We start from the raw sequence: 24738 nt of genomic DNA on the forward strand, positions 1-24738 counted from the left end.
GTTTATTATATCTTTGTTCTGTTAATTTTTTTGCTTGTAAAGTCTTTCAATAATATTTTTCCGGTCAGTAATGATGACCTCACCTGGAAACGATACATAAAACGATCTCATCACGGGAGATACTAGTAGACAATACTAGTATGATATACGGTAACAAAAACCACAACCACCTGAGAACTCCTGGAGCGATCTTCATTGGCCAAAGAAAACCGCAAATCAACAAGCAGCAAAGAGCATCATCAACTGGAACTTTCTAACTAAAAATTTGAGAACAAAAAAAATTTGTTATACATTCACATTTTCCGGAGTGAAATGAAAAATATGACTCAGACTTATCAAAATATTCGTACTAATGCACCCTGCAGGTTATAAGCAATTTTACCGCGACCTAATTATAAAAATTAGCGGGATTTTCGAATACGAAAATGGCTAAATCTTGTACCTACCGGCAATCTAATTGAATTTAATTTAATTCAAGCGGACGATTTCTATAATGATAAATCTGATTCTGATCAGATATCCAAATAACTCTGATTCAAAATTTTATTTGAAAGAATGAATCAATTTTTTATATTAGTGATATAAATTATAGAATTAGGAAGTAATTTTAGTTAAGTTAAAAACATCTAAATAAAAAACCCAACAACTCCTTGTACAATTTGTTAATATCCAACAACTGTAACATCTCTGTTTATACGAGGAATTCAATTAACCAACAACAGCAACAATAATGATATTAATTAATAAAAAAAACATATAAAAAACAATTAAGTTGAAAAACAAAAATGATACAATCATTATTAAATGGACATTCGAACAAATTGGAGGAGGATCGATATTATTAATGAAATATTTGATTAATTAAACATTAACCACACGTCATATAATGCACGTTTATATCGAAAGAATGCATAAATAAAACAAACATAGACAACACAGGCACGCAATCACACACATTCAAACACCTATGTAATAGCTGGAAACCTAACATCAATAAAACCAACCCACATTTAAAAAATAAATGATAAAGTAAAAATTTTGCTAAAAAAAACAATGATTGTCGATCACTTGGCAGCCTTCTTTCCCTTAACAACTGTGGGTGGGTTCTTGAAGGTTCCCTTCTTTCTTTTATTCGTCTGAAAATGAAAGCAAACAATTAGCAAACTAAAGAAGTTATATGAAGTTTTTAAAAATTTAACAATGTTTTGATTTATCGTACCTTACACTATATTATGTTACATTATATAATATAAAGACAAATCTAAAATACATTAGAATAACAATTTAAAAATATCTCCATTTTATCCGTCTGAAAATGAAAGCGTAAAATTAGTGCATTAAAGAAACTTCGTAACAGTTTTTGACTCGCTATTCGAACAAGTTGAACTTATAACGTCAGATGACGTAAATCAGCAGGAAACAAAAAATTATGAAATTGAATACTAGGATCAGAAAGGTGAGAGTTTTTAAGGTACATGCACCTACCTCTTACATGCAACACGTGCCATATATACATCAAACGCTTTGCTCTCGGGTTTTGACAAGCGAAGTTCATTTTTTATAATATACTTTCTAGGTCAATACCAATCTTTCACTGAAACCAATGAAACTACCTCTATGAAAACACATTCTACATCCATTTACTATTTTACTTGTAATGTTTGCCTTGCCTGACTGAATTGGATTTTTATACCCTAAAACAAAATAACCTGAACGCGCAACAAATCCCGCCAATGAAAAAGACTTTAAAAAAATTAAAATGGCAGAGAAAAGAAAAAGCACCTTTTTAGTAACATATCTCTTGGCAGATATTTTCAATTTTTTCTTTAGTCTATTAACAGGTTGTTTGACTTTGTATATCCTAACAAGCCAGTGTTCAGTTGTGAAGGCTTCCTCCAGGTACTCCAGCTTAAAATTCTTGTTGCCTATTTCTGCATTTCTTGTGCGATCAAATCCTGGCGGTGTTCTAAAGTCCAGCTGTTCAGGAGATTTATTATATATATATATATATATATATATATATATATATATATATATATATATATATATATATATATATATATATATATATATATATATATATAAATAAACCCATTCATATTTACAGATCGACAAAAAAATTGTTTTAAAAACTGCAATATTCACATATCAAAATTAAAACCGAGAATATATATTAAGTTTGACAGCTACAGAAGTGAAAAAATTACAGCGTGTCCGAGTCTGATGTTTTTCATCAGACTCAGAAACCGGGTTCCGACTTCAAGACAGATTTTTCAACTTTTGCATCATAGTTTTACCTTATCATCACAATTCAATAAAAAATACTTAAAGAACACTTTAAATCAGCCAACATAATTGTTTTTCGTAGTAAAATTACTTTATATTCATGTTTTAAAATATACCGAACAAATTATGTGATTTTATTATTATTTATTTTCAGCATTTAAGATAATTGCATGTCGCTAAATATATTTACCTTCTAAAAATTAATATTTTAAAAAAATTTTAATTCACAACATTTTACAGAGTCGAATGAAAAATATCCGACTCCGACTCCTGGAAAGTTAAACTCCGCACTCGACACTTTGAAATTTCACCGGATGACATATGTGGTTTACAACTATGGATCGGCGCATGCGTGCAGTTGAAAAGCATCTCTTCAAGTACTAATATGAATGAGGTACGTGCACATCCGTTATGTATGTAGTGCATATATGCAATTGTTTTTGAATTTTGCAAAAAGGCATTCACACCAAATCAAAGCATAGCGGTTCAAACAGTTGAATCGGGTAGTAACATGCGTGCACAAACAAGCTTACCAATTAGTATACACATGAATTTGAACGTGTACCACACACTATAAATACACAAACACACACACTCCAATTTTGTATGTTGATGTTACAGGTACTATTTAATGCCATGATATCATTCATTTAAAGATAATCATTCAATTTCAATATGAGCAAACAGTATTTTTAATTTTGTGAACATATCAGAAATACCTGAAACTCGCCAAATCTGTAGTAACTGAGTTTGTACATGAGACAATTGAGGAGTGTGGGTGATCCTCCAACGTCAATTCTGAACTCTCCTTGTGGAGTGAAGTAATCAGACTCCTGCAAAGATTCATGTCAATCAACTTTTAAGAATAATATTATAAGAACCTTGCAAAGATTTACGTTAATCAACTTTTAACAATCTTACCAGACAAGATGTCAATAACATTTCAGCTAAACTACCAAAAAATTATGCATCTGATAAAAAAACAAGAGAAGCAAACTAAGTTAAATAAAGTAACAAACAAAAAATGACAAAAGCAGAGCAACCTTGATGTCCTTAGGATGTTCGCCCTCGGCAATCCTCACCATCCAAAGAAACTTGTTGATGTCATCTCCCGAGTAGCCGATGACTCCCCCGAAGATGACCAGGACGTAATCAACATCCAACATGCGCATGATCTCGTAAGCAGCTGATTCATTTGAAGACATTGCTTTTCCAACCTTGTGTTCATCATGTTTTGTGAGTTTTTGGGAAAAACTAGAGGCCGACCAAATGTTCAGTTTCGGTCAAACAATTTTGTCTTGGCCAGAGTTTCGGTTTCGGTCAAAAATCGACCAAAACTTATTTTTTTGAGTTTTTAAATAGTAACTTTTTCATGTTTATCAAAATTTGTGTTTTCAGCTAAAAATGGTAGTAAATTTTAATACATTAAATTAGATAGAACGTTAAGAGTAGATTTGATTTTTTTAAATCCGACTCTGGTCGGATTTAAAAACGCAAACCTGGCCGGAGCTGGATTTTTTTGCATTTATAACATATATAACTTATCACTATGCTTTCATTAGCTAGCCTCAAACCTAGCATAAAACTTTTTTTTTATATTACATTCCTATCAATAAACAACTCAATAAAATAACTTAAATTTAATACAAATTTAATTTATACCTCATTATCGATTCCTGTAAATACTCGTAAAGTCTCACATGCAAACATAACATACACATGCAAGCAAACATGCATAAAAACATACATGCGATAAAAATATGTGCGATTATGTAGGCCCCACACATGTTAGCACATTAAAAAACAAATTTTTTAATCACTGTGCTTTGTGTTAACGCCTCGTAATTTAAAGGTAATTAAAATAATCAGTATAGCAACAGCAATCAGCAGATGGTCCAAACGATACAATCGAAATTCTTCTCGCTTAAAATCATTTTGCATTTTTACAACACGTTCAATCTTTCAACAACTAATAATATATATTCACATGCATGTTCGCATGCTAACAAATAAATTTACAATGTGTAAACGCATGCAACTCGTGCATAATGCACATAGACACATACATAAATATGAATACATTCAAACTTAGGTGACGAAAATTCGGCTCAAATCCGAAATCCGGCCTAGAAAATTTTTTATTTCTAGTGTATAACATAAAAATTTTTAAATTTGAATATAAAAAATATGCATATATTTAAAAAAATATTTGTAATTTACCAATATATTTTGCTAATTTGCTAAATAGTATGTATGATTTGCTTTTATTAGTTTTTTGATTCTACATATGTTGACCTTGCATGAAAATATGCCACTTATGATGTACGGTCTATATTTTAACATTTTTTAAAAGTTTCGATTGCAGTTTCGACGGTGGGACAATAGAAAAACATATGCATGAGAATATACAAAAGAATATTATCACATTCTCAGTATATTTGCTTATAAAAAAATAATAACAAGTGACAAAACAGCGTTTGAATATGGAGGGATGAATCAAGAATCCTTGATTAAAATATTATCAATACTTTATCTAAAGGGTCCAATTTTGTTTGTCCTGCTTGCATCAATCCACAACAACAAATTCGAAATAGCACTGTTTTTGAAGCCATTAAAATAGAGAAAGTCACATCGTTTCAATATCTAGGGGATGTTCTGGATTGTACTGGAACAGCTGAAGCTGCCGTTCGAGCACGCACACGTGCAGCCTGGAATAAATGGCATCCCACTACTACTACGATCAAAACTTTCTAATTCTATGATACGTCCGGTGTTGATATATGGTGCAAAAACATGGCCAATGACAACCAAACTGGAAAAACAACTTCACCGAACCGATCTGAAAATGCTCCGATGGATGCAACGAATTAGTATGAAGGACCACATCAAATCTACCGAAATCCTGCGTCGTGCTGGTTTAGATGATATAAAGGACGAATGCCGGCAACACCGTCTGCGGTGGTTTGGTCATGTCAAACGAAGTGGAAACAGTGCCATAACTTCTCTTGCAGATGTTGAAGTACCTGGCACACGTCCCAAAGGCCGTCCAAAGAAGTCCTGGTCGCAAACAATCGAGCAAGACATGAAAGCTCTAAATTTAAATGAAATGGATAAAACTGATCGTCTAATTTGGCGCAAAAAGTTGATGGCAAAGAAAACAACGTCCTACCTCGGGAAACCGGGTCTCTGGACGCAAAACGAAGATTGATTGATTGATTGATTGATTGAAATATTATCAATATTATATTGTGTAGCATGATTAAAATAAACAACAAACGAGCTAACAAGTGCAATGTGGCTATTGTTCCACGTGTTGTTGTCGACCAGTGTAGTTCGATTGCCCATGCCTGCAATCTGGTAACCATAATCCCACCAAGACATCACCCGAGCCTTGTCCTCTGTGTTCTGCATCAGCCAATAGTAGGCCTCCCTGAAGTCGTCCAGGATGACACGAGATCTGTTTGTTGAGGTTTTTCAAAGGTTGTCATAATTTTTATTGTGACGATTGTTGATATTGTCATGATTGCTGATGCTGTATGTCTGTTGATGTGGTTGACAGTTATTTGCGCTATTAACATATCATGTCACTCAGCAAAGCAACACCATGCTGTCGAATAATCTAGTTGAAGAATGATATATGAACACTGATGTACTTAATTATAGTATAATTATGGACAAAGATGAAAAAAATTTAATGAGTTTTAAAGAAGAAAAAAGTGTTGTTTTGAAATTAGAGAAGTAATCATAATGGAGCAAAAACAACAGACCAAACACAACAGCAAAACAGAATTGAGAAAAACAAAGCAGAATGAAAAACAAGCCATCAAAGTACTAATGAACAAATCACAACACATAACGGACCCATCATTGCTGTACGAGGCAAGAACAATGCTCGGACTCGAGTAAGCATTGCTGGTGACCCACGTGCAGTGCACAGCAAACATCATCAGCATCATCAGCAATACAAAAACAACGATGCTTTTGAGATTCATGCTGATTCCTTCCTCTTTTGGCTTTTCCTCCTTCACTTTTTTGTTCTTCCCCACCTGCGCAGCAACAAATCAATTTTCAAAGAATTATTACCAGATATCTGTAAATAAAAGAAGGAATGGTGCAGATTGTACAATTCAAACCAAAACACAACAAAAGTAACAAGAAAGTAGATGAAAACATTGATAATCATCTGTACAACCAGATGATGAGAAGCTGGCTGACCAAACAACTAGCTAACCAGTTAATCAAACAACAAGCTGACCAGCCAACCAACCGACCGATCAATCAATGACCAACCAAACAACCAACTAACCAACCTTATCATAGTATTTCTCATCATTTTCTTTTGATTCCAGATCATTTTCAAGATCAGCCTGATTTTCATCCTTGAGGTATATGGAGAAGACTTTGGAGAACGCCACAGCAGCGAGTACACAGACGATGGGAGTGAGGGTGAGCATCAATCGAACCATTACGCCAGCAAAGTATGCAGCGCTAATGGCATACAAAACAACTGCATGGCATTGATTCATTAATTTACTGGCTAGGTTGTTGATTGGTTATGATGATAAATCAAAAATGGTGATGTGGACGGTGAGCATATAATTTTGTTCTCATGAAGGTATAAACTGTCAATTAGTTCTTTACAAGAAAATGTAAAGTAACATGCAATGTAACGTAATCTTAATGTAACAATTTTTAAATGACTCACTGAACTCCCAAAAAATAAATAACAACTAATTAAATTCAAGATAACTAAATTAATAAATGAACTGAATGAAATGAACGTTAAGCAGCAGACCAAAGACTCGTTCATCGTTGATCTCCTTAATGACGAACCAGACGCCAGCAGGGAAGACACACACGAGGATGTGCAGGTCGAGGAAGAAGGAGACCCAGGTCGTTGGCTGATGTTCAGAGACAGATGCGATGATTGGGATGTGGATCTTTGCATAACCTGTATCCCACAGCGAATAGAACCTTCCACTCCAAGGAGCTATATATCCTGGTACCAATCGACGATTTGTTAATTAGTAGAAACTTCCTAAACATGAATGCAATAATACAAATCTCATAATAATACTCATAGATAAAACGTGCACAAACAAACACTGATACAACTAACATACAACTACCTAGAGATATAAAGATTATAAAGATGGCAATCAAAATAAATATTAATAATAATGAAATTTTATACTCTTCATCAATTTTCATTTAAATACTGAAATATTTATACAAAACTCTGGAGATTTCTCCACCCCAATAGAAATATCTTCTGAGATCAAAGCATTGAAAACGACGTTGAATTATTAAAAATTACCGTACCTGGACAAATCACGTGCATGCAAAAAGCTAACAAAAAAGATAAGATCAGGGAGATTATCCGTATCCTCGATCATATCTATAAATCTAGTTTGCATCGAAGCTACCAACCTATGTTAGCTCTAACTTATTCCATATTTCTCGAATACGAATTGAAATGCAACGCCGACCAAGCATTGCTCAAACATCAACGTCTCATAAACAGTCAGTACGGCCACGCAGCAGAAATACAATCGATAAAAAATGAAATCAAACAACGCTTCACTAACCAGCAATAACGCAGAAGTCTTAAAAAAACTTGATGCAAAATTCCCAGATGAAGTCGCATCCAGTAATTGTGACTCAAAGCTCATCGAATCGAGTCTTACTTTATCGCCACTGGACCCAAACAATCGGTCAACAATCCATCTTCATGAGCTGACGTGTTAACATAAGGCGATAAAGTTATTCACATTAATGCTAACCTGACTATTAACAATGAAAACTCACATTCTTTTTAGAATGAACCGAGAGGGACTACTATTGCTCCCAAGACAAAACGTTAAGCTCCTGTTGCAATAGTGACCAAACAATCAGGGTCATGTGAAGGGTTCTAGGTGAAAAGGTCGCCAGCAAAAGACCGCCGGACGTAAGGTCGCTAAGCAGTAAGATCGCCAGACAAAAAGGTCGTTATAAGGTAGAAAAGTTAAAAATGTCGCCATTACTCTAATGTTTGAAATTCTATGTACATACAGCACTGAATTTGATAACATAGGTCAACAAAACGATGTTCTAAGAAATAATGTTTTAATTTTCAAGATCATCACGTCGACAACAAAAATAAGTGATAGCTGGTCTGTACAAAACTTACATAAAAATTTGTACATGAACACATGAAGGGTTCCATAAATTCTAAACGTTGAAATTCAAACTATGTGCAATACCACGTAAATAATCGATGTTATTAATCATGGCATAATTGCCAACGGCTGCCGCGATTCTGGCCGAAACATCTCAGTACATTTTTTTGCTGGTGGGCGGTTGTCGACCTTGAATAAGACATTCGATAGCTTCCTTATTGAACTTCTGCTCAGTTCCCGAGCTATCAATTAATTTCCATATAGTTGGATGATGCGCTCCAACTACTTCATTAAATCGGCAATGTCAACTCTCCACTGTGTTGTTTGTGCGAGGTAGATTCTCAGCAACTGCATCGAAGAAATTTGTAACACTCTAAACAGTAGAGCATGGATTGCTTGTTCAAAGCGAGTAATAAAGTCGTAGATCAGTAATAAAAGGGGAAGATTTTTTATGGGTCGATTATGATTATTATTATACTATAATAATTATTTTTATAGATTATTATGTATGCGGTCTAATTGCTTTGCGACCTTATTGTTTTGCGGCCTTTGTGTTATGCGATCTTATTGTTTGACGACCTTACGCTGGCGGTCTTTTGTCCGGTGGTCTTTTCACCGGACACCAATGTAAACTGTCATCAGCCTCAAAAACATCGAAAAGGTGGTTTTTGGGATTAGTAAACTTAAGAGCTACTGCAAAAAGATTTTAATAACCAACTGGAATCAATGGGACTGTCACCATCGCATGCACTCCTGTCTTCAAATCATCGCCTAACCACCCACGATCCCCAACGGCAAATCGTCAACAAAATTTCTACTGTTGATCCTGATGCATACTATGCAGGTGACTTATTATTTATATATAATTTATCCAATTATTTTGATTTATTAAAACACTCACTACTTATTTCTCTCTACAGTAATTTATCTAAAGTTGATGAACTACAAATAATATTAGATTCTTACAACACTAATTTTGATAACTGGTTGAATGACATCTATTCCTCTTCCCGAAAGTATAGGATCTGTTACGCCTAAGAACTTGCTTAAAAGTGATATTTTCAATGCAACACCTAATTTTTCTCTGTCTATCTATATAAATCAATTGCTGTTGGTTAGTCTCGCTAAAACTCGAGAACGGCTGAACGGATTTATCTTATCTTGATCTTGAAATGTTTGCGGAGGTCTAGAGAAGGTTTAAAAGGTGAGAAAAATTCGAATAATTGTCGGAAAAACCCTAAAAACAGACCTTCTTTTTCCCATATAAACGTTCTCTAAATAAAATTTAGATATAAATAAATATAAATCAATTGCTGTTGGTTAGTCTCGCTAAAACTCGAGAACGGCTGAACGGATTTATCTTATCTTGAAATGTTTGTGGAGGTTTAGGAAAGGTTTAAAAGGTGAGAAAAATTCGAATAATTGCAGAAAAAACCCTAAAAAACAGCCCTTCTTTTCCCATATAAACGTTCTCAAAATAAAATTTAGAGTCAATTTGAACTTTAATGATATTCAATAAAGTTCCACTAATATGTCAACCAATCCTGTCGCACTTAAGAACACGGAAAAAAATATTACGATATTGTGTTACGATATCTATGAGTGCGCGAGAACTTTCTTTACTTTGTCGATCCTTTGTGATAGTGACATTCAGAGTAAAGTGCTCTTTTTTATGGATATTTTGTGATTGTGACACTTTACTGCTAAGTGAGCGAGAAATTTTCTCACTTCGATTATTTGCAATTTACGATGCCGAGAAGACAACCTGACTTGGGTCGTCGCCGTCAATCAAATGTGCGAAGAGCTACCCACGTTCTAATAGAAATCATGATGACCAGAGAGAGACAGATCCAGAAAATAGTCGTATTTCTATAAGCTATTGCGTTATTTAGTGATAATAAAAATAATAATAATAAAGTTGCAGTGGACATCTCGATCGGCTTCATCACGTTACCCACTGATTTCTGTCACATCACAAACTCAAAGGAGGGGCTAATTTAGCATGTTTTCCCAGATATAGCGCAAAAGTTCAATAACCATAATTGGCTGGGTGAACGAGCAATATTGGCGGCAAAAAATAAAGATGTCGAGGATCTCAATGCGACCATTCAGAATTTTCTTCCAGACAGTTAGTTTCCTTCAAATCAGTCGACACCGTTATGAACCGGATGACGTAGTCAACTATCCCACAAAGTTTCTAAATTCACTGGAATTGTCTGGATTACCACCTCACATTTTGCAGTAAAAAATAGGGTCAGTTGTCATCATGCTGCGTAACATTAATCAACCTCGACAGTGCAATGGAACAAGACTGGCTGTAAAAAAGCTGATGAATAACATCATTGAGGCAACAATCATGAAAGGAAAATACAAAGGAGAGGATGTCTTGATCCCACGGATACCGAAGATTTCAACGGATCTACCATTCGATTTTAAACGCTTACAATTTCCAGTATGTCTGGCCTTTGCGATGACCATAAATAAATCGCAAGGACAGTCATTAGAAGTTTGCAAAATCAATTTGGAGTTTCCCTGTTTCGCGCATGGACAATTATATGTCGCGTGTTCGCGCGTCAGAAATGTGTCTTCTTTGTTTATTTACGCACTACAAAACAAAAAATATAGTTTATGAGAAAGCTTTAAATTGATTAACAAGCTGTTTCAGTGTGTGTCTGTCAATATCAAATTTGAACATTATAAATAGCCAGTATTTCAGGAAAAATCTATTTTGTAATTAAGCAACATGATGTGTCGAAAATAATAATAAAACTTCATGCTTCATTCAAAATATGCTTTTTTTTATTAAATACGAACTCGTTTTGTTTTTTTTTAAATTATTTTATACAAAAGTTTGTCTTATTTATCGATTGAGGCAGTACGAAGTTTGCCGGGTAACCTAGTTTCTTTATAATTTGTTCATGTAAATAAATGTTGATCAGTATTCAAAATCCAACTACTTCGTAAATTTTACGTATTTTATATCGTTTTACCTTTACACCAATTTTTTACACTCCTATTTTACATGTTTTATACAATGTTTATTATCCACATAAATTCTACTTTTATTTTATCCTCACGCATTATAATTATAACCATTATAATCAATCAATCAATCTCGTTTATAGTCTCCATCCGCTATGGGTAGGACTTTTTTTATTCCATTCATCAGCTTCTGTCTCCAAGCCGAGCTATCCATTGCGTCTGTCTCCTTGAGACCAAGTGCCTTCAAGTCCGTGGTCCGCGTCCAGGACTTTTTTGGGCGACCTATTGTGCGGGTGCCAGGCAACTGGCGTTCAGCAACAAAAATTATTGTATCGTTTTCGCTTCGCTTCACATGGTTTCACAACGTAGGCGATGACGACGACATGCATCCTTCAACGAGCACAATCCCGATCGGTTCAGGATTTCGGTTGTATGAATATAGTCCCTTAGGTCAACATGCTGCATCCAACGAATCATATTCAGGTCAGTTCGGTAAAGCTGCTGTTCGAGTTTTGTTGTCATCGGCCACGTCTCTGCAGCATACATCAGAACAACGTATAGCTGTGTTATAAAGATCTGAGCGCAGCGGTAGAGAAATGCTAAGCCGCATCAGTACAGAGGCAAGAAGATGCCATCTGCCCCACGCCGCACGTATGCGTCCACAAAGGCGGCATCAGCTGTTCCAGTACAATCCAGCATATCTCCCAATTACTGAAATGAAGTAACAGTTTCGATCCCGGTAATCGTACCATTATCTGGGCTCCGTTGTCGCGGGTTGATGCAGGCGAGGCATACTTTCCTCAAAGAGCCGGTAATTTTCGAACATTATCTGCTGACATCGTAGGAATTTGATTGAGTTGTTTTCAGCTCCAGCCCCACACACCAAACATAGCCAATGACTAGAGACCACAGGCTTTATAACTATTATAAAGATATTTGAAATTACCAATCTTAACCTATGCCTAGACTTTTCGACCTCAGTATCTGATAAACATTTTTATAATTTTTCTTTAATTTATTCATTACATTCTAGTATGTTTTTTTTACAGTGATCATACAAATTAGAATAAACACTCAATGCTAATAAATAAAAGAATAAATAAATAAATAAAAGAGAGAGAGAGATATCAAGCATAATCCCATGCATACATATATACAAACGACAAAGACACCAACAACAAATAAAACATACACGGACAAATACATTCACAAGCACACACAAATCACGCAAACAAAGGTATGCACAGACACCAACCAAAAACAAGACAACTACCAACACACACGCAGACACACATACAAACAACCCCGGATACAAATCACAGACATACATACAAACGACCAAAGGCAGACCACATTCACACACATACACTCAGACAAACGAAGAACTAGAAACAAAAGTCCCAACCAGCATATGTGAGTGCCACGACAGCAAGGAAGACCAAACCAGCCGCAGTAGCGACAGCCATGAAGAAGAAATGTTTCACGTCTTTTTTGTTCATGTGACTTTGTATGAAGTTTATTGCAGCATATGCAAACAACAGGCAGAACACACCTAGAATGTTGAAAGAAAATGAATTTCATTAAATTACCATAAGATAAGAATCTGTGGATATTACATGAAAAAAAAACTAACACCTGATACCACAACATTTTTCAGCATTACAGGATTTGTATTTATAAATTGATTATCAAAATTAGATGAAACGTACAATTAAATTTTGAAAATTTTTGATTTTTTGGCACAACCGAATTGCTAACCATATATTTGAAATTTTTATAAAATTGTTGTCTAATTACCGAAAGCATAGACATTAAAAATCAGATAGTCCGTTCTTTAAAAGATGAAAGTCAGAGTTGTTGCAAATAAATGAATCATGAAAAAATGAACTGACCGGCAGAAGCCATGTGTTCACTGGTTCGAACTGGTTGCATGCCCACGAACGGAATTTGCATGGAGCAGAGGAGACCAACAATGTAAAACGATGAATATGCTGCAAATCAATATTTTCATGTGTTTGTTGTTGCATTTTGTTTGTGAATTTATTCTAAAGTAACTACATACAAACACTTTCATTATTTGCTAATAATAATTAAACTCAATATATATATTTTAACTTTCGATCATGTCAGCAGGGCTGTGACGTCAGTGACGTCTCGTCTCGAGACGAGCTCTATACAGTCTTAATCTCGCCTCGAGACATCAAAATTTTAGACTTGATATATATATATATATACACATCCAAACTTAGGTGACAAAAATCCATCTCAAATCCAATTTCTTTGAAAATTAACATTGATTTTTTTTTCAAATTTTGGTCTCGTTTTTGTCTCGAATTTCTTGTCTTGGCCTCGGATGTCTCGAGACATGTTCCTCGAGTTTTCTTTTGATCTGATCGTATTTTTCACATTCAGTTAATATATGCTGAATAGATAGTTTTTTGTCACAGGCTTCAAAAATAAGGTGGCTTTGTTTTGTTGAGGATCCAAGAATGTGTGATTGCTGAGTGTCCTATTTTTAATCTATTGATAACAGATTGAAGATGACGATTTAAATAACTATTTTTGAGCTTTTTGTTATTTACTAATGGCATAATTAATTTTAAAAAATTTGATGTTTTATTCCACTCCGGCTGCCATTTTTCAACAATAAGGTTGTTTGTTTCTTTAAATCACTGGACGGAATTGGAACTCTAGATAATGGCATCGAATGAGCTTGCGAAGCCATCTGACCTACCTGTTCATTTCCTTTAATTCCAATGTGGCTGGGGATCCACATTATAATTAATTAATTAATTTTTTGTTGCTATCCAGGATATTATGAATCTTATTTTGCATTTGAATTATTAATGGATTTAGAGGTTTGTATTGCTTCAGGGCTGATAGAGTAGGCAGGGAATCCGAAAATATTATGAATTTATTTTTCTCTGAATTAATAATAAAGTTTAAAGCCATGTCTATAGCAAGGATCTCTGCGGTGTATATTGAACCAGGTCCTAGTAGGTGCATCATTAATCCATGAACACGTTTCCTTTGCCAGTAGGTCACCATTGCTGCAGACGTTGAATTTTCCCTTTTTGATCCATCTGAATATATTTGAATAAAGTTTAAATTGTTATTAATTTTTTCTTTAACTAATTTAACTTTAATTCTTCCATTGTTTTTATATTTTTAATGTTTCTGATGAATTCATTTAGTCTTATTGGAAATGTTGGAATTGATTTGATGCCTTAGTTTTTGCAGTTATGTATTTATATGCCGGGTTTTTCATCTGAGATTTAATTTTTAGAAAGTAATTTATGGCTAATTTTTGATGTCTTGAATTTAGTGGCATTTCTCCTGCCAAAACATGGAGACTTATGGATGGTGATGTTCTGTATGCTCCTAGACACCTCTTAACGGTGACATGAATTATTTTATTCATTTGTCTCTTTAAACCATTACTTTATTTTATTTTCCATACTTTTTATGCTTAAACTTTTTCCCCTATTTATTTTTCGTTATCATTTTATATTATTGCCTTTGCATGCTGTAACAGTTTCTGCGTTTGTCAGATTCTGATTTTTTAAAGAATAAAAAAAATACTGTCTTGTCACAGCTTTGCATGTCAGACTTATATATACTGTCTCTTATTATCTTCAAGCATGTGCTTCTTATGGAAGAGTTATTCCTTTTTAGCTGCAAGAAAGTAGTGAAACGATTACAAGCACTATTTCCAATTATCGTGAATTTTCAAAGTAAATATGTTGATGCTGTTCAAAGATCAACACAAAATGAATTGAGCTAATGTGTATTAAATAAATAAATAAAACATAATTACAAGATATCAAACTCATTAACAAGTTTTAAAAACTTTAAAGAATGTCAGCTTTTCAGATTAATTTAAAAATGTGTTAAATAGATAGTGAGCATACAATTAACCAAACCGTATAAAATAACCTACTCGGTAATCAATATACAAATCAATACTTATCCACAACATGAATTTTATTTTTAAAGAAGCACATTTTAAATCACCCATTACCTCCATCAATATTCTCTTTTTTAAATTTTTGAATAAAAATTGCGGATGCCATTTTAAAATAATATTTTTGATATGCATAGATTTTTCTACTCAAGTTTTATCGTTTAGAACGTTGATAATGAACAAATGAACTCGTTTCTTTAAGTATAAGTTCATCCTTTTAATGGCTCAGATGTAAAGAAGTTAGACGCCTCGTTGGTACACAACAACACATGTCTGACGAAAGACCAATGAAATACAATACAACTTTAGCTTTCCAAGAATATTTATTGCAGTTGTCCACGTGTAGATCATTGTCATAGCAAAATTTTTATTCAAATTTTAATTTCGCATTTTTGAACAGCCCCTTAATTTTTTATTTTATGTTGCTTTAACAATTTTTATCTGACCATTTAAGCACTTGCTTCTTTAGAATAATCATCTTCACTTTATTTCACAAATCCAAATAAATCACTGTTGCATATAAATTGTTCTGTCTGTCTGTCTAAAAGTTCTGTCTGCCCTGAAGTTGAATGTTCAAGCCAACTACCCCAAATCTTCATCAAAACACAAAAATTTTTAAATAACAGATGTATAAAACTAAATCCACATTGCATGAGTTGCATAAACATAGATGGTTCTCCTTACAAAAATTATTCTGCTCATTCTAGCTTCAAATTCGTGCTATATAAACATGATCAATACATATTCAAAGAAGATTAGAGAAAATAATTCAGTGTATAAACAACATCTGTTCATCATCATCATCATCATCATCATCATCATCATCATCATCATCATCATCATCATCATCATCATCATCATCATGATGACAAACAGATCTTCCTTATTACCAGCATTATTTTGTGTTATACTAGATGAATTTAGCCATGCCTAGCTGAGACTAAATCTAATAACAATAATAATCTAATTGACTTGGAAGAAATGTTGCAGCAATTAAAGGTTTACAGAATTAATATGAATGGAAAGAAATATTCCTGCAAATACAGATTCACAGAATGACATAATACGTCCTTATATAGTTTCCAACGCCGGTCTCAAAACGTTCAACTTTTCTGAGGACCTTCTACCAAATTTTCACACAGTCCATAATCTCGATTAAAATAGCAATATTTTCATAAGATTGTAAGTGTAAACTAAATTGGAAAATATAAAAAAAAGGCATAGTCTCCCTTTGTTTAAAGTTTTCTGAAAAATTTGCCGCATGTGTACAACGAAATATATTTAATGAAAGGATCTTAATAGTTGGATAAAATTTTGATGCAATAAAATCATATTAAAATGAAATATAATAGCAATTCTGTTGTAGACCAGCTTGCGTAATGCTGAATGCAAAATTCATTGATTTAAATCAATTTATAGAATTCTCATTTTGATAATTAACTAACTCTCTCTGTTAACTCCGTAAATTATTATTTATATGCCATCACCTGTATCTTCAATAGCAACGCCAACATTAACTACTAACCGACAAAAATCCTCGATGAGTACCTTCCCATAAGCAACAAGACAAAGACATGTAATGGTATCAGATTGATGATGAAAACGTAGCCTCCCCAAGCTGAAACCTACATGGTGATGAAGTTACATTCTTTGCATAAAGCTGCTATTTTAATGGACGATCAAATGGTTATCAAATTTGATTATTGACAAAATGGTTAATTAATCAGATGACCAACTAGCAACTAGTCCTATGATCAGCTAACCAATAAGCTGATTACGAGCCGTATTTACCAATAGGCTAAAAAGACTAGAGCCTAGGGCAGCTAATTTTAGGGGCGGCAAATTTTGATGTTAAATAAAATAAATAACATAAATTATCTTGAATCAAAATCATGTTTATGCAAGACGCCAAAAATTAATATATGACCATTGAGACAATTTTATTTTTGTGTAGTCTGCACAGTTATAATGATATTAATAGTTGTGATTATTTTGTTATAGATGTAAATACTGGTGCGGTAGAATTTTTTAAACAATAGTTTGAGGTTATATGATGCAGTTCAGATTTATATTATTATCAGCATTATTATCAAATATCATTCAATAACAATGTTAAACAATAATAAATTCTTGATAAAAAGTTTAAATTGATAGGCATGTAGTTTTGGGTGATGTCAGACAACCGAATAGTTCCTAAATTGAAATTGAAAGTGATAGAAAAGTTATTTCAAATTTTGTGTTAGCCTCTCTCTGATCTTTGTTAGGATTGTTTAAAATTTTTTAAAAATTTGTAATTGATTTTTCGGAACAAAATAAAAAACCTTATTGTTTAAGCGTATATCTTAATACTTAGAAATAATAAATCATTAATAAAATTTACTTATTATATATTATCCTAAAAAATCAAAATGACTGATGGAAGGAAACGACTTAGTGGTTATCAATATAAATAAATCGCCAGAGAAAACCAAGAATTAAAACTCATTGTAGATCAAATATGTCTGAAAATAGACTGAATAATATGTCAATTTTATCAATAGAAAATGATGTACTTTGTAACATATCTTTAGGTTTAGTCGAAATAATTCATAGATTTTCTTAAATGAAAAAAAACCAAAAAAATATAAAAATTCTGAATATAGAATTGAATTGGAGACTTGCATTTTGTATTACTAACGTTCCGTTAATCAAATAATTTGAAATAAAAGAAATAAATTTTGTATTACTATTTTTTACTACAAACTATAAAATTTTTAATGTCGTTTTTACATTTTTGACTGGATACTTTGCACTGATATTATTTAACCAAAGACAAAGACTGCACTACGACAAAGATCTTTAGAAATCAATACTGGAATAAACCATTTTTAGCTAACAACATCACGCACGCACACACACACACATTATAACGTGTTATTATTATTCAGAAATAAGGCATGGGCAAAACTTGCCCATAACTATAAAACAAATAACAGAAGAATGAACAAAACTATTAAAGTTTAAATGTACAAAATAATTTTAAAAATACGTGAAATCAGCAGACGAGAACAAATTTATTTCCTTGAGATGTTAAGAATCTTTTCGACATTAAAAAAATTATCAAGTCTAATTTTAAATATTTCCAGAGATGGAGCATCAACAACGTCGCTTGGCAATGCATTCCATGGGGCTACAACACGGTTTGGGAAAAAGAGTTTTCTGCAGTCTTTCTTTGCCAATCGAGTACACAAGCTGAGATGATGACTTCTGAAGTTGATTTCAGCTCGTCGGCTTAACTGAGGACAAAATGCTGAGTCTACCAGATTATGCAATATTTCATAGACAAGGATTAAGTCACCTCTGAGTCTGCAATATTCAAGGGAAGGTAGATTTAGTTTTACTAATCTTGAGTGGTAATCTAGATTCTTGCAAGACTGAGAAATTTTTGTAGCTCTTTGAACTCTGTCGAAATCATTGATTAAGCCTTTCCTGTAAGGATTCCAAATTTGGACAGCAAATTCTAGATGCAAACAAACTAAAGATTTGTAGATGCATATAAATGCGTCGTCAGACAGGCAACTGAAATGACGTTCTTTGAATTGCAGGTGACTGTCTATGACCACGCCAAGATCAGGGATACTATCCACCGAAGGCAAGACATTAGGATTATTATCTGAGTCAAAGATGAAATAGGTCGTCGACAAACATCTTCCTATTGTCAACAGGCTGCATTTGCTGACATTGACTTTCAGCATCCAATTTTGGAACTACGATATTACGTTGTTTAGTAAACCTTGTAACACAACTCCATCCTGTGGCGAAGACACTGACCCAAAGACCTTAGCATCGTCTGCATTAGAGGTCTACATGGAAAATTTCCCGCAAATATCCGCGGGAAAACCGCGGGTTGGGAACAGAAGTTGGAGGGAAACTCGCGGGGCGGGAATGAAAAGAGAGGGAAAACCGCGGGGCGGATATTTTTCGTGCAGGAAGTACCGCGGGACAGGAAAAATTTTAGAGGGAAAACTGCAGTTTATTTAACTTTGATGGCGAAGTTCCAAAAATGTTGAAAATTAATGAGAAACTTCATAGCTTGAACAGCAACGCAATTGAAAAAGTTAGATTATTATTACTTTGTTTAAGGCTAAGCAAGCTCACAGATGCATATGCATGACGATAAATAATATTCATTGTGTTATGTGCAAGGCACATCACTATTTATTCTATTTGTTTTTGGGCGATAATTAATGTACAGTGTGACTTACTGTGACATGCTTTTTAGTCCGTTCAATTCGTTTGGTTATAGAGTGTTATATTTATTTTACGTAAAATTAGTATACGTACATTACGCTTATTGTTTTCTATTTAGTTTGTTTTCAACTATTCAAAACAGCAAAACACAACATTAAGTATGCAGCTTGAATACAGAATCTGTCTTTATCAGCTGTTTACACAGATAAATACGTGATCAGAAAGTTCTATTTTCATTTTGTTTTTTTTATTTCGACGACAACCTCGTGTTAGCAGTTTGGTAAATATGGACAAATCGGCAGTCAAGAAAGTTAATATCTTCCGAAAGTCAGCGAATAACGTATCTATTTTCTCAACAGTCAAGGAGTGGTATAAAATTTACAAACAATTTACTGAAACACTAACATTAACCAGTATTTTTGTGCCCATACCCGACTCAAGTGATGCAGTTACCTCATCAATGAATTTCAAAAGTTGTAAAATTGTTGTTTTTGAATTTTAATTGGACATATTTAATATAATTTAATTGCATTATTTTAATATATAATAACTTAATTTTACCTTATTTAACTTCGTTTTAATTATTTAATTATCAATTTCATTTTCATGTTTATTCCTTTATTTAACCTTGTTTTAAAGCTCCGACGATGGCTAAATAGCCGAAACAGCACTGTCAGCTGACACTTATAAAAACATTAATTAAATTATGACATTAAATAAATACGAGTATAAAAATTTACGTCGTGTTGAAGTTGTCTATAAAAAACTACTAAATGCAGAATGGGCATATAAATTTAACGATATATATATATATATATATATATATCGTTAAATATATATAAATATATATATATATATATATATATATATATATATATATATATATATATATATATATATATATACATATCAATATCAATCAATCCTCGTTTATTGTCTCCATCCGTTATGGGTCGGACTTTTTTAATTTATCCATTCTATCTCCAAGCCGATCTATCCAATGTGTCTGTCTCCTTGAAACCCAGGGCCTTCAACCCTTCCGTTATGGCCGCGTCCCGGACTTTTTTGGGCGACCCTATTGGCGGGTTGCCAGGCAACTGTGCCCCAGCAAGAAAAATTATTGATCTTTTTTGCTTCCGCTTTACATGGCCAAACCATCGTAGGCGATGACGACGAAATGCATCCTTCAACGTGCACAGTCCCGATCCGTTCCGGATCTCGATTGTATGGATATGGTCCCTTAGGTCAACATGTTGCATCAAACAAATCATGTTCATGTCAGTTCGGTGAAGCTGCTGTTCGAGTTTTGTTGTCATCGGCCATGTCTCTGCACCATACATCAGAACAGAACGTATAGCTGTGTTGTATAGCTCTGAGCGAGCGGTAGAGGAATGCTACGCTGCATCAGTACCGAGTCAAGAACGGTATCAGCTGTTCCAGTACAATCCAGCACATCTGAAATGAAGTAACAGTTTCGATCCCGGTAATCGTATCATTATCTGCGTTCCGCTGTCGTGGGTTGATGCAGGCGGGGCATACGAAATCCGTAAGCTCTTCAGCTGTGATGTCCTGAATCGGTCTTTCCACCGGAAGTGCATCAAAGACCACCCCAATAAGGTATGTTTCATTAAATAACTGATCGAAGTAATCCTTCCAATGATCCTTCGCTTCATTCTGCAAGGTTATTATGGTGCCTCTATTATTCTTTATGCATGTGGCACCAACTATATCGTTTTTCAGTCTTTTAGCATGATTTGCTATTCGGTAGAGTAACCGAAATTGTTCGCCTTTACTTACTGTCAGCCATACCTTGCATTGATTTGCACGAGCTATCACAGCCTGACATTTCGCTTCTGCGTTCTTTGATTCGTATGTCTTTCGATCTTCATCAGTCTTCGTCTTCTGCCATTGTTTGAAACTGCTTTCTTACTGGCAATAGCATTTTGCACCGTCTCGTTCCACCACCAAGTTTCGCGGTTGTGCTGGCATATTGGTCCAAATTTTCCTCATACAGCTGTTGCAGCGTTCACTAGGGTGTCCTGAAAAGATTTCCAGGTTATGTCTATCTTCTCCAGACGATCCAGCTGTACCGATACCAACTCCTCGAATTTCTCCCTGTTTCAGTTCAGTTTTTTCAGTTTCCATTTTATTATTCTAGTAGGCATTCGATCAGTCACAGGGCGTGATCGTTCCATGATCATATCGGCCACCAGCAATCGATGTTGAGGGATGCATGCTTCGCCTGGAATGACTTTTGTATTCCCGAATAATAGTCTGTGTTGTTGTCTGACGACAATAAAGTCAATTTGGGTGCATGACATCCCGCTTTTATATGTTATCAAATGTTCTGCTCTCTTCTTGAAACAGGTGTTCAACAGTGAGAGTTCATGGCTTTCAGAAAATTCCAGAATCCGTACATCGTCTTCATTTTGAGACCCGTAGCCAAAGCCTCCATAGACACCGTGGAACCCATTTGCTTTATCTCCAACATGGCCGTTAAGGTCGCCACATATCAATGGTATCTCTGATAATGGTGTTTTCCTCAAGGCATCTGAGAGTGTGTTCCCAAAGTCATTTTTGGCGTCTTTAGTTTCACCGGTCTGTGGTGCATATGCAGAGAAAACAGTCTGAACCTGTTTTCCCATTCTGGGTTTAATCAACGTTTGGGTTAGTTTATATATTCATACATACATGCTCACACATATATACAGTATTCCATGAATTCAACCAAATTTTTAGTCAATCACTTAGTTTGTATTTTTTTTACTAAAATTTTCTGAAAATTGTTTAATTTATTAAAATTAAAAATACAAGTGTAATCTGCAATTCTTAGTTGTGTTGCGATAGTATTTTATATATTATTTTTGTGTTGTTGACAAGAGTAAGGCTCCCTATATTGAAGATGGCTCCCTATATAAACTGCAACAGGTACTGTGTTATACAAATTACTATATAAACTGCAATAATTGCTGAAGATGATTAAAAAATCGAAATAGGTCCAATATACAAAAGAATGAATTGGAAAACTGTATATTATTCTGACCTTAACAAAATAAATAATGACGACAAGAAGTTGGTTCGAAATATTGAGAAATGTAATAAAAAACTATCCAACGGTAAAAATTCTGTATATTTCATAAATTACTGCATATATTATTGTATGAAATCTACCAAATTGTTGGCATTAATCATTTTAATGTTTGTCTATGCTTAACTATATTTTGTTTTGCCTCTAACTCCCGGGAAAGATGAAGCAATCGCTGGTCACGTTCTTGCTCGGTTGTCTGGTTGTCGGGTTTTGTTGCTCGGTCGTAAAAATACGCGTAAATGTTGGATGAGACCATATTTTATACAGTATTGTATAAATTCAGAAGAATTCATACAATACTGTATAAAACATAGTCTCCTTCCAACATATATATATATATATATATATATATATATATATATATATATATATATATATTATATACAAACAAAAAAACACACGTTTAGACGGCATTTTCCCCGAGATCGGGGGTTGCCGTTTGGCTACCTATGATGAAACCGAAATACCCCTCGACTCCATCCACATCTGTCACTCGCCTCAGTATCACGCAACCCCGCTTTCACCCTGTCCTTCTCCACCTGCTCTCTCCATCCCAATCGCGGACGACCCCTTCCTACCACTCCTTCAACCTCGAACTCCAACGCTCGCCTAATACCGACCCTTTCATCCCTTTTCAACACATGTCCATACCACAGCAATCTCGATCTCCTTATCAATGTCACAATGTCCTCATTCAGTCCCATCATCGACATCAGCTCTGTACTCCTCCTCCTATCCTTCACTTTAACCCCACACATCATCCTCACCATAGCTCTTTCAGCCCTCTGCAGTACACTTTCCTCCTCTCTCCTCAACACCCAAGTTTCACCACCATATATCATCGCTGCTCTCACACATGCTTTATATACCCTCCCTTTCATCTTCACTGACCATTTCTTTCCACACAATACCCCACCCAGTTCCATAAATTTCATCCATCCCACACGAACTCTAGCCGTAACTGCGCTCAAACATCCTCCATCCGCATTCAGCTTATCCCCTAAGTAAACAAAGCTTTCCACTCTTTCAATACCATCACTCAACCCCGTCCTTGCGTCCGTCCTATTAATCACACCATGAACACATTTCTTACATTTGAACGTGCCTTCCACCTTTTTCAGTGCCCCCCTCACACCACTACATCTCTTATGCACCCATTTCTGACATCCTATACACAATACCGAGTTAGCCTTCACTCTCCTATCACATACCCCACAGGGGTCTATTTTACTTATCACTCGTTCCCCACCTTCCCCACTCACCATTACCTTCGTCTTACCAATATTAACTTTTAACCCTTTCTTTTCAATAACACTTTTCCATCTGTCAAATTTTAACTGCAATTCTTCCATGCTATCAGCCATCAAGACTAAATCATCTGCATACAAAATCACAAATAACAACCCCTCCATTATGTTTCCACACACAACATCCATCACAATTGCAAACAGAAACGGTGATAACACTGATCCTTGATGCACTTCTACCTTAACACTAAAAGCGTCCGACATCCCCCTTCCAACCCTCACCTTTGTCTTTGCCCCTTCATACAGCTGCATCACAGCTTTAACAAGTCTCTCATTCACTCCTTTCTTCCTCAACGCCCATTCAATGACCTTCCTCGGTACTCGATCAAAAGCCTTTTCTAGATCCACAAAACACATGTACAATCTTCGTTTCTTCTTTCTATAATTCTCCTGCAACATTCTCGCCATGAACAACGCATCCACCGTTCCCCTACCAGGCATAAACCCACACTGCATTTCATTAACTGTCACCATACTTCTCAACCTCCTCTCAGGCACCCTCTCCACTACCTTCATTCCGTGCTCTAGTAATTTCACACCCCTGTATGACCCACAATCTCTCACATCTCCTTTGCCCTTATACAACGGCACCAACACACTGTGTCGCCAATCCTCAGGTATACCTTCATCATCAAACATACTGTTAGCAATTCTCATCATAACTTCAATTCCTATCACCCCACTCGCTTTAATATGTTCAGCCGCCACTTCCGAAACCCCGTC

General features: G+C 34.7%; 1 protein-coding gene across 1 annotated transcript in view; it reads right to left on the reverse strand.

Moving 5' to 3' along the window:
• Positions 1–532: 532 nt before the first annotated feature.
• HELRODRAFT_111950 (hypothetical protein) overlaps positions 533–24738 on the reverse strand; it is a gene marked incomplete at its 5' end in the record, with an annotated part of 42736 nt that continues 18530 nt past the window's right edge. Inside the window, 11 exons of the mRNA XM_009019704.1 lie at positions 533–1135; positions 1783–1977; positions 3006–3119; positions 3330–3503; positions 5572–5743; positions 6148–6332; positions 6597–6793; positions 7082–7285; positions 12832–12978; positions 13319–13417; positions 16916–17015. Of these exons, the coding sequence (XP_009017952.1) occupies positions 869–1135; positions 1783–1977; positions 3006–3119; positions 3330–3503; positions 5572–5743; positions 6148–6332; positions 6597–6793; positions 7082–7285; positions 12832–12978; positions 13319–13417; positions 16916–17015 (1854 nt within the window). The 3' untranslated portion in view covers positions 533–868. The remainder of the gene's footprint in view (positions 1136–1782; positions 1978–3005; positions 3120–3329; positions 3504–5571; positions 5744–6147; positions 6333–6596; positions 6794–7081; positions 7286–12831; positions 12979–13318; positions 13418–16915; positions 17016–24738) is intronic.

This window comes from Helobdella robusta (genome assembly GCF_000326865.2).
Source record: "Helobdella robusta unplaced genomic scaffold HELROscaffold_25, whole genome shotgun sequence".
Taxonomy (NCBI): Eukaryota; Metazoa; Annelida; class Clitellata; order Rhynchobdellida; family Glossiphoniidae; genus Helobdella; species Helobdella robusta.